This window comes from Odocoileus virginianus, chromosome 1, assembly GCF_023699985.2.
Source record: "Odocoileus virginianus isolate 20LAN1187 ecotype Illinois chromosome 1, Ovbor_1.2, whole genome shotgun sequence".
NCBI classification, from domain to species: domain Eukaryota; kingdom Metazoa; phylum Chordata; class Mammalia; order Artiodactyla; family Cervidae; genus Odocoileus; species Odocoileus virginianus.
The window spans coordinates 59,465,926-59,478,357 of NC_069674.1; the positions used below are offsets into that span (position 1 = coordinate 59,465,926).

General features: G+C 37.5%; 1 protein-coding gene across 2 annotated transcripts in view; it reads right to left on the reverse strand.

Moving 5' to 3' along the window:
* The window catches only part of DOCK4 (dedicator of cytokinesis 4), a 470,931-nt gene that overhangs the window by 216,168 nt on the left and 242,331 nt on the right, over positions 1-12,432 (reverse strand). For both annotated transcript variants that reach the window (XM_070468527.1, XM_070468524.1), the window contains exons 9-10: positions 2,879-2,960; positions 2,071-2,131 (exon numbers count right to left, since the gene is read on the reverse strand). In XM_070468527.1, coding sequence (XP_070324628.1) covers positions 2,071-2,131; positions 2,879-2,960 — 143 coding nt within the window. The remainder of the gene's footprint in view (positions 1-2,070; positions 2,132-2,878; positions 2,961-12,432) is intronic.

A 12,432-nucleotide genomic window follows, 5' to 3' on the forward strand; every position in this document is an offset into this window, starting at 1 on the left:
TCAGGTCTGTCCTTTATAGTTATGAATGGCCATTATCTGTTTTGTTGCAAGTTGAACCAATCGCTGCTAAATAGAAATCATGCAGTTATTCATGAGTCTAGTGTGGGGAAACTCTCTCTTTATTTCCTCCCCTTCTTTCCGATCGAAGACCAGGCCTCAAATTCCAGGGCAGGTGCTGTCACTCCCACTCTCGGCAGCCAGTGCAGGCCAGTGTACCCTTTTCTTACTAAGTCCATGCAAGGAATATTCTAGAAAAAGTTCTTACTCTTTCTAGAATGATTTTTCTATTTGTCCCTGATAGACAAGGATCTTCCACTCCTTCATTTCACTGAAGCAGATTAAATCTTAACCTTTCTGAGTTTCTTACCTCCATTATTACTGGACTGATCATCAGGCAAGTTTTTGCAGTAATGTCAATATAGAATTAATTTGACCAAAGCTTAGGGAAGGAAGGTAGGTAATTTGGGATTCAACATTCATTCTGATGACTTAATGATCCTAAATAGCTTAGTAAAATATACAGCCTCTAATCAAATGCCAGGTATCTGAAAGGCAGGCCTGTGATGGGTAATACTATGCAGTCGTTTCCTCAACTGTATCCTGGGAGTGAAGGACAGAGATGCCCAGCCCATGGGCAAGCAAGACATGTGATCATTTTCTACCACCAAAAAACTGTAGATACTTTTCTAAAAGTTCTGAAAGCTAAAGTGGTTTACTTTTTGTCTCAACCTTGTAGAAGATTATATTCAAATTGTATCCATGTTTACATGAAGATGTCCAAAATCACATTTTACATTAACAATTGCTGTGACAAATTTGAATACATTTTAAAAAACCACAAAGAATTATATAAACTGCACCCCTGCCATTCTGGGCACAGACAGAGGCTCTATCTCCTAAATACACAGAAACATGCATTACAACGTTGCCCATTTTAAAAGACTCTTTCTAATTTCTACACCCCATACTCATGTATAAAAAGAAAATTAAAACAAAACCAAAGACAGTTCACTTATTTATTTATTTCTGCTGTACCTCAAATATAAAAAGAGGATAAAATTAAATGGGTTTTGAGAACAGACTTTTATGAGGGGAAAAATGCTGAGAAAATCTTTGTTGAAACAACGTTTTATAGTCTCTCTCAATGCAAAATGGGGTCATCATGAATATAAAATAAAAAACCATAAAAAAAAATAAAAGTCACCATGCAGGACTGCACGGTGAGATATTACTGTCCTGCAGAAGTCTCCTCAGCAAGCCGTGTAGCAGTTAGTGAGGAAGGGGGAGCCGGTTCTCAGCATCAGTTGGTTAGCTTTCCTAGAGAAATGACTTAGGTTCCACCATGTATTTCCTCTGCCATAAAATGCCTGCTTTTAGAGGTCTTATATGTGTAAACCTAGTGACCATGTTTTGGTTTTGACGTGCAAGGGCATCGTAGAACACTGAAAGTGTGTTCTGCAAGAGGTTAGTAAGTGTTACATTATATAAGTGTTTCCACAGTCAAATCAAATCTGGAGAGAGCTAGGGTCAACAAAGTTGGAGAAGCAATTTTATTCTTCCCTGTAGGATTTCTCAGACTCTTTAGTAAGCTGATGAAATTACACCAGTGAAAACTATATATACAGCATTCAGTCTTCCGTAGCCTTTTGCTCATAGCACCTTGTGTAATAACGCTCTGCAGCCTTCCACACTTCGGGAAATGCCAGTTGGTGTCAAGTTTTCATAAATGTGTAGAAAATCCAGCTCCTAAAAGTTTAATGTATGTTGTTAACAGAAATTAGGATTTGAGTAGACAAATACCAAGTGTATGAATCCAGTATTTTTAGAAAGTCAATAAAACAAAATGAAATGCAGCAAACTAACTAATGACTTAGATGGAGAGAGAACAAACTCTATTTATGGTGGTGTGAGTGTTTGGGGAGACCAAAATCCCAAATTCTGAGAATATTGGATTCAGATCTTGCTTGGACTTCTTTTGGATCCAGACAGCACATAAATCACAAGTACACAGGAACCTCGCAGCAATTTTCCCCGTTGTGCTCCTATCACACCAACAAGTGTCACACCTACCGATTCGGATGATGTGCACAGTGATATAGATGTCCTTTCTGAGCTCGCTGCTACCCAAGTCCTACCAAAAAACAGAGTCTGGTCATTGTAGAACTCATCCTTTAGGCAGAAGCACTTAAAGGGCATAGCATATTGTTTTAACAAATAACAGAAGAAAGACACATATGAACATTTTTAATGGATTTTTTGGGAGCAGAAGCACATAATTCAAATCCTGTTCTAAAAATACCACTCTGATCAACTTTACTGTAAGCCTACAGATATCAAATAAGACTTAAAAAAGAAAAGCCCATTCTTTTTTCAGTCTCTGGTTCACTCATTCTTTAAATATTTCTGAAATAAACACTAAATAGCACGTGCCACTCTGAGCCCTGTCACACTGGGCTTCGGCCGTAGAGAACAGGCTCTTACACACACTGAAGGGACAAAGGTGTGATTGTGAAAGCTGGCATTCAGATTTCAGGGCATTATTGTAATTTACACTTTTCCCTGGCGGCTCTGACAGCAAACAATCTCCTGCAATGCAGGAGATCTGGGTTTGATCCTTGTGTCAGGAAGATCCCCTGGAGGAGCAAATGGCAACCTACTCCAGTATTCTTGCCTGGGAAATCCCCTGGACAGTGGAGCCTGATGGGCAGAGTTAGACACCACTGAGCAACTAACACTTTCATTCCACTTTCACTATAATTTGTGTTATTTACAAAGTTTCATCAAATCCACTATGTTCTCTCATAATAACTTACTCTCTTCAATAAGATAAAGTATTTAAGAAAGAATCTGCCTCCTTGATAAAACAAGATCCACTTACCACGAAGAGAGAGCAGTGTCGTTCTGGTTTATCTGGGGCTTTGGGAAGCCCGTTTCTATTTAGCCTCAAGAAAAATCTCTCACTACAAGAGAAAAGAAGTTGAATATTTTTAGAATTAATTAATATTTAAGGACTCATCACCCTTCTAGCTGCTCTTTGTCCTAAGGGTTAAACTCAAAATTTTTAGGCTTTTCACTGATATCAAAACTGTGTATATAAATTAGAAGAGCACCCAAGACAGTAAACATTTGCTTCACTTCTGACAAAGCTGGCAAAGCAGAATGTGCAAAAGCAGAAAACATACATATGCAAACAAAAAAAATAACTTTCAGAAAGTTTCCATATCCATGAAATCATCACTATTACTTTAAAAAGTAGAAACAAGGACACTAAAAGGAAAAAATCTGACTTAACATGTTCTGTGCATTTTTACCTAAGATTATTTTTCATGCTTTGTGTCATTGTATTTACTTCACATCATACATGAACACTATTCTGAGTACTAACAATCCATTAGAAGGCTTAGTATTTTATGCTCTTATAAACCTAATCCAAAACACAAAAAGAGAGACCAGGGAGTGAAACCTGAATATTCTTTGGTCCACAAAGGAATAGAAAACCTCACAATGCCTGCAGAACTTGCAATTGAAATTGAAGCAACACCTGGATATAATGCAAATACAAATAATGCTGCTGATCAGCCACTAATTCAAGTCATTTCAAGGTAATGTGTTACAATATTTATATTAAAAAAATAAGATAAAATGAGTATCACCCTTGCCCCCACATTAATGTACCAGCTACCACAAGCTTCTGAATTTCAATATCCTGGTGCCCATGATAGAATCAAATGGCTGGCTGCCTCAGGCAGAGAACACACAGCTAACATCTCCAAAATGTGAAATTAGTAAATGGCGTGGCCTTGGTCAGTAGCTTCCTTCAGTCTAGGGATCAGGCAGAGAAAGGGAGAGCAGAGCATCAGGAGGGCTCAGACCCTTCCAAATCTCCATGCATATTCATCACTTGGTTCTCGCCATAAATAATGGCGCTGTCTTCCAAAATCTCCCTTCTCCCCTACAGGGGGAGAAATGAGAACCATAATCAGATCTCTAAGGAAGCATATGGTTTTAAATTTATGACTGTTTTGGAACATTTTTATTCTCTTTTGCCATCTAAATCAAGACAGATATATTTAACAGATTCAACTACCTGGCTCACCCTGTCCTTTTTTAATGCCTATCCCTGATCTTTCACACAATAAAGCGCAAGCAATACACATGTCTATGGGGTCACTTCCTTCACCTATTACCTATGTCTTATTCCACAGAGCAGTGGCCAATGAGATCTGATGAAGAGAATATAAATTGCTGCAAGGATTCTCAAATGAAGCATACGAAGTTCCCATATAATTCTGAGGCAGAGGCTGGAAATGACAGATTCGACCAGGACTGCAGAGTTAAATTAATCTTATTCAATTGTCATTTACTATAATTCATGGCAAAGGACTGCAAGCTCACCTCAGAGTGGAAGAATATTCACTATTATTTCAAATTCATCTTGGGGAAAAATGAATTACACTTTAAAATAATCATAGCATTAGGTAACACTACTTCTTTAAGAAAACACTATTTTTTTATTTGAGAATGGGCACTCTGCTAAGAACTTTACATGGATTAATCTCTTTTACCCTCACAATGCTCTTGGGAAGTTGGTACTCTTATTATGTCATTTTATAGTTGGGAAAACTCAGAAATAGTAAATAGTTTTGTCCAAGATCACAGAGCTGATGTGTGACTGAGTAGGAATTCTATGCCACATAATACCTACCTTCATTTGAATGCTATAAAATAAATTCTTTCTCTGCTTCATAGAATAACTGAGCATATTTACAGAATATTGAGATAGGGAAGAAGTCATTCATCTGTAAGGGACACCCACTGACTCAGTCAAGCCTGGTCCTAACTCTCTCCATATTCTTTCTGGGCTAAACTTGATTTAGTAGGTTTCAAAGCCATCCCTGGCTTGAAAGTATTCTTTGGTAATTTTTTCAACTAAGTATTCTTAGAAAAATGACTTTGGAAATAAATTATTTACTAAACAAATGCAAAGCTTCAATTTAAGTATTTGGTTTTAGTTGGTCAAAGCTCCTAAAGTTTAAGACCAGTATTTGGTTTTGCTTCTTAGTCAGCACCTACTGACATATTTATTGATTATATTTTAGCCCAAAATGAAACCAGTGTGATCATTTTCCCCTCTGCTGATTATAGGCAGCATGCTGTATTCTATATTTTTGAGGTGCATTTATGTTTGAGACTCCTCTTTATCCAGACTAAAGCATTTGAAATAAATGCCACTTTATCTTCTGAAAGATCAGTCAAAATGATAAATAACAAAAATATTAATATACAAAAGTCAATATGGCATTCTAGATATTGAGACCTTAACTTTAATGTTGATATAAAATACTATTTTATATACACAAATTTTATCAATATTTTGGTAAAATGTTTTCTAAAGCATTCCATTTCAGAGATTCCTTTTGCTCTGTCACTATTTTAATTTCACTAGTCTAGACAGAATCCTGATTATGCAAGTATTATATCATATCCTGTTTCAGAAAGAATATCAATATTTACTAAGCCATATCCCTTAACTTAAGCATGCCTTCAGTCTAAATATAGACTGAAGATGGGTACTACGGAGAAAAAAGTCATGTGCAATTTCCTTAAAACACAGACTTCTAAGAGGGGGAAAAACTCTCTTATGGTCAATTAAACAAAATCTTTTTTATTCATCTGGTGACAAGTTGTTGGTATACAAACTCAATTTCTTTCAGCTTTAGTGATACAGCAACCACTTAATCGGCAAATGGTTTCAGAAGAAAAAAAAGAACTACAGCAAAACATTTCAGAGTCTTTGAATTACAAATAAATACCCACCCACATGCTCACCAAGTGGTATTAGTGTTAAAGAACCTGTCACCCATCTGCCAGTGCAGGAGACGCAAGAGATGTGGGTTCAGTCCCTGGGCGGGGAATATCCCCTGGAGGAGGGCGTAGCACCTCTCTCCAGTTTTCTTGCCTGGAGAATTCCATGGACAGAGGAGGTCACAAAGAGTCAGACAGGACTGAGCGATAAACATTTTCATGCTTTCACACACTCACACACATTTGGAGAATGCCCACATGTTGCCTTTAAGGCAAGGGAAGAAACTAAATAAGTCAATGACATTCCACTATGGCACATCTTCTAAAATTCTCTCAAAAACTTTTGTGGCCACCCACAAAGATATTTTCAACTTTCTACAGTTGATTCAAAGAGTGGCAACTCTGATTAGAAAACAAAATTAGTTTTTGTCAATTAAAAAAGTGTCCTATTACCAGCCTGAAAGAGAAGGGGAGGTTGGGAGTGAATGGATACATGTATATGTATGGCTGAGTCCCTTTGCTGTCTACCTGCAACTACCACAATATTGTTAATTGGCTATACTCCAAGAAAATAAAAAGTTTAAAAACAAAGCAAAAACAGTGTTCTGTTATAAGATGTGCATACTTACTATTTCCATTCCCAGATATCAACTAATGATTTGGTACCTTCTAGGTGTTTAAAGACTGAACAAATACAATCTTTTAGGAAAAAAATACAAATTATTAGGTAGCAATGTTCGCTCTCTTCCATATAACATCTTTTACACTTCATGGTAGCGAAACACATGAAATTCTCCAGGGACATATCAATCAATGGCACCTTACCATCAGACGTGAGAGCCTAATTCACTTCAAAGCCACTCCAGATTCTAGTCCATGCCATGTAACTCTGTCCATCATGCACATTCTAGGTCTTTATTATAACAAATAGATTGTAATCGAAGTATCTATGGTGACATATTTTCAAATGGGAATGCCTCCTTCTTCATCATCAAACAATGAATTAGCACATAGAACACTTTCAGCAACACTGAAGAAATGGGATTTGATATTATTAGTAGCAGAGAAAAATCATCATTTGACTTCCCCTTACAGTGCTGTGTGCTCCCAGAGGAAATTTCACTGCCAGGGAAATTTAGTGTCCACCTGAATTCCTTGTGTGAGCCATTACGAATCACTGTGTGATAAATCAACAAGAGTAAATTGTGTCTTTGGAAATAAAGAATAAAAAAATCACAATTATTTATTATTTATAACGTGCCTTCTTGTAAAAAGGATTTGAGAAAACCAAGGTAGTGAAGTAACAGTGGGCATATTTAACCCCAGATATCCCAGGGGAAAATAGTACAACTCAAAATACACCCCATCCTGGTGTACATACACTTTACACGGATTTTCTCTAAGTCTCACAATCACCCTATAAGGGAGGAGCCCCTCCCATCCTCATTTTACAAATGAGAAAGCTGGAGCTTGGAGATACTGGGTAAACTGGCCAAAGTTGCATGGTCAGTCAAGGATGGAGCCAAGAAATTAATTTCCAGGGTCTGATTCCAAAGTCTCAGGTCTTAACCACAAAGCTATCTTCATAAGAACAGAACACCTCATAACAGACACAAAAAGAGCAAGTCTAACCATATCATGTGAACCCAGGGTTTTTATTGTGAATATGTACAATAAAATACAAAAATAATTATTAAAAAATGCATGAAGCCAGACAAAAATTAATAAAGCCACAAACTTATCTGTGTTTAGGGAGTTTAGGTCTGTTTCAACAGCATAGTTGGTAGAAAAGTTCTCACCAATGATGCAAATAACATGGGTGGCACAGTAGGGACCTGAGGACCCCAGAGGCTTCTCTTCTCAGGATAGGATGCTCCTACCTTCCCACTTCTCCTCCTAACACACAGAAGCAGCTGTCCTTCTAAAGGCCCTACCTAGGGTCGTGGAGGCCTTCTGGACAGATGTGGGAGGGTCCTCCCAGCTTTCTGAGTCATCATATCAAGTGACTCTCCAATACGGCATTCCTAGGACAATCATTTGCTTTCATAGAGCAATGTACCCATAGTTAGGGATGACCAGCATCAAGGACATTTTTGTATTTCTCTATATGGATTTTTGTTTGTAACTCTATAGCTCCCCTCTCATAAGAAGCAATGTACCTATAGTTAGGAATGCCTAGTGGTTTAATGTTTGTGAAAGTTACACAATGTATAGCTACCTAATGGTTTAATGTTTGTGAAAGTTACACAACGTATATTTTATAAAATAATTTATGATGATAATATATTGAAGTTGAAGTCTGACTAATCCACAAAAATTGCAAAGAACACTTTCAAAATCATTTTGGACAGTTAAAACACTGAAATAAACTTATGTTCTCCAAAAGCAACAGTAACAAAAGAGAGAAAACACTTGGATGGTCGTGTTCTGGTACACAAACTGGAAAAAGAATTATCTGGTTCTTTTGTGCTTATACTTGACAGAGGGCTCCCCTGGTGGCTCAGCAGTAAAGAACCCACCTGCAATGCAGGAGACACAGGTGTCATTCCTGGGTCGGGAAGAGCCTCGGAGGAGGTCACAGCAACACGCTCCAGCATTCCTGCCTGGAGAACCCCATGGACAGCGGAGCCTGCCAGGCTACAGTCCATGGGGTCACACAGAGGCAGATACAACTGAAGCCACTTAGCACACAGGCATGCATATTTTATAAAACAGCTGTACCAAAAAAATACCCCATGTAGCATCTTTGAAAGAACCAGGTTCCTTGTCTTAAATGTAACTATGCTGTGTGTGAGGACAATTACTGTTTATTGTACATTGAGGAGTCATGCGGGGAGATGTGCCAAGAACCAAGGAGGAAGAATTCAGAGCAAGAAGATGGAAGGAGAAGAGGAAGGAAAAAGGCTCTGCTGAGCTGACTCGAGGGCCTCTCCCCAAAACGCCATGTTATATGATAGATGTTGATCTCAGTGCTTCTATCTCACTGTTTCTCCTGCATTTTCTCAAATGCTTTCAGATTGACTAACACTGTAAGCTGCTTCCAACAACCTGCGCAAGGAACTGTCACTATGTTCTTTCCTAGGACAACCCAAGGAGCATTCTAAATAGTCACAGTACCAGGAGCTGGTACCGCCACTGGCCAGGTAAGATGCTCTAGGAAAGTGAGGGGAAAGCGCGCTAGCTGCCCTGGGGTGGCCACTGGACTGAGTCTCAGTGTTCACCATGGCACAGAAGAAGGGACTGTCGTCCAGGCCATCTCCTAACGTGGGTGTGCACAACATTCCCCTGGGGAGCTGTAGAAAGCCCAGGTCCCAGCCTGGGGATCCTGACTTATTGGACTATGGATCGAAAAGCTCTTGAATGTTTAAAAGCACAGTCACAGTTAATGGCCACAGCTCTGACCCAAATGCAATTGCTGACTGTCCTTTATGACCATCACATACAGCAGGAAACGGGCAACACATGCCTGATATGTTCAGGTCAATGGCTTCTCCCCTTTCGTCTCCCAACATATGACAGATGCAAACAAAGTGTTTCCTTGTCAATAAATAAAAGCAACTCCTCAAGCAAGCCTTCCTAGATAAAGCTATTAATATGCTTTCTAATTTTAAAAGTAAAGCAACACAAGGGTCATGAGCTCTTCTGCTAACTAGAAGGAAATGAAACAAGAAGGATCGTTTGATACCAGGATTTTCACAGTAGTTTACTTAAAGAGCAGACAGATTCTGAGTTTTCTTTTTTAATATTACTGTCCAAACCCAGATTCACTTGACAAATATTTGAAGCTGAAGGACTAAGCAGTCAACTAAAGGGATGCTTTGTTAGGACAATAAAGAATTTTGCTTTAGTTGAACAATGAAAGAGAAGACAATTTTTTAAACTACAGTCAACTCTATAGCCAATGCTGAACATCAAGCTGATTCTTTCTTACTACTTAGAATGACTTAAAACCATTTCTTGTTTTGTTTTTTTTTCCTTCAGAGTATAAAGTTAGTTGAATCAGAACTCTTTTTAGGAAGGTAAAGCTCAAAAAAGGAATACGGTTTAAAGTTACAAGTAAGTGATGTACAGACCACCTGCTGATAGACCAATGAATGAAAGAAAAGATTTGGATCAACTGTTGATTTGAGAAAATCCATAATGGCAATAAGTTCTAAAAAGTTGATGTTCTAAAAATCCCATTTTTGAATTCAAGTGAAATCCTTAGAAACAGTTAAACTGTTCAATTGAGCAACTCAGGAAAATGCTTGTGTCTATCTCTAGAGAACTCATTAAGAATTTCACTAGAAAAAAGCTCCTGAGAGGTAACTAAAAGTAGGTGATGATGCGATCTGGTCAACAGAACCAGGGACTGTGAAATAAGAAAGCTTGTTTATAGGCAGAATGTCTTGTGCTTATTCTTGGAATTTTCATTAATTTGATTATGGTAAACACTGTATGACATTTCATGAAGGAAGAATTGCTCTGATTTATATACAGTAATTATTTTGATCTTTCTAACAATGGTTCTTTGTTAGGGAAGGTATCTGTAATAAGGAATCTTGAAAGTAAAGCAAACCTGAGCTCTTTATAACTACTCTGGGTTGAAGCATGCAGTTCTTTGCAAGGGTAAAGGAAACCTTTATGAAAACAGAATAAATAATAAAAATCCAAGTAATTCAAGCCCTGCAAAAACAGTAAGTAAAATGTCTTTCATACATCCATCATCTCAAAAATATGTCCTAAGTTTTAAAATGAAATAAACCAAAATCAAATGTCCCTTTCAACAGCTTACTGATACTGACAGATTCTTTATATTCATTATAACTTTAAAAAATGAAAACTTATGGCGGTCACCAAAGGGGAAAGGTATAGGGGATAGGGGAAGGATAAATTAGAGGAGTACAGGATTAACAGATGTATACCACTATATATATAAATAGATAAATAATAAAGAGTTGCTACATAGCACAGGGAAGTATAATAGTCTATAATGGAAAAGAATCTGAGAAAAACATATGTATGTGTATAATGGAATCAATTTGCTATACATCTGAAACTAATACAATGTTGTAAATCAACTATGCTTCAATCAAAAAAAATTATCAACTACACGTCATCATTCAATACTATTAACTAGATGATGCATGCAACTGGACTTTCTAAAGGTCAAATGCTTTTTCTTTTTAATCAGGAAACTACAAGGCCTCTGCATTGAAATGCAAATATTCATGTGTATGAGAATAAGTACATTATTTTCTGAAGAGCTCTACAGTGTTCCTAAGTTGGAAAATGCACTGAGAAGTTTAGGAAGCACTGCTCTAGACACCACAAATATTTTTATAAAATGAAAATAGCATATTGATTACATACACAGAGAAACTCTAGTGTTTAAAAATATCCCTTGACTTCAAGCTTAATAGTCTTTTGAAGATCAACGAAATGTAAGTTTTGGGAGAGCAAGAATTTTTAAATTTTTTATTCATTGATGTGTCCCCAGTGTCCAGATCAGTGCCTGGGGACAGTGCTCGATCAGTAATTGTTTGCTGAATGAATGAAGATCAGTGATTCAACAACAATAGCATGTGATCTCTGACGCTCAACTGAAATAAAAAGACGCAGTCTCTCTTTAGCTTTTTTGTCAAAGATCTCCTAATGGAAGTACTTAGGTAAAGATGCTACACGGATTTCCCTCAGCTTATAGGGTTACGTCCTGATAAACCCACTCAGCTTCAACAGAGTACTATAGCTCTATAGCTCACATGGCTAGCCCAGGGAAAGATCAAAATTCCAAGTACAGTTTCCAGTGAACGTTCATTGCTTTCATACCACTGGAAAGTCAAAAAACCCTATTGAAACACTGTAAGTCAAGGATAGTCTATAAATTTATCTGCCAGCTTTTATTTACTTTTTTTTCTAAAACAGATTTTGCAAATGATGCTCCCTGCTCCCGTAGAGACATATCTAAGAGCATACCTCTGCTTAACCCAAGAGAGCATGAAACAAAACTATTGATTTTTCTGATGCACTCAACCTTGAGTTCTCTCTCTTATCAAGAAGCACATCGTCACTGGAAATGAAGGAAAACAGCAAAAAAAAGACAATAATGACATGATCTTTTCATACTTTGCCTCGACAATAGTGAGAGATTTGTAAATTACTTTTAACTGTATCAATGCCCAGCCTGTGTAGGGCATTCTGCAAGGTTCTGGGAACAGAAAGATAACAAAAGGGTAGCCTTATCTTCAAAAAAGGAACTAACTAGGGCCATCTCATGAACAATTCTTTTGTTGGTGTTGAATCACTTACAAAACAAATGTCAGTGAAGAGCAAAGAAGCCTGGCAAGTTGGGTTGCTCTGTGTAAGCATGATTTAGTTAGTAGCGAATTAAGGGAAAGTAAATTAATCTGAATTCCCTCTAGGCAGCAGACACAGGGCAGAGGAGGAAAGACACAGTTGATCAGAATCCTGGTGAAAAGAACACCAATTTGGTCATCTTTTAAAACACAGGAATGTGGGTTAAGTCTGATCAATTTCTAAAACATCGCACGAAGTACCATGAGACAAATAGGCTGCACAGTGTCTGGAGCTAAAGGGGATGATAAAGTCAATCTAAATCCACTTATTCAATGAGTTTTCAGTTTTTTA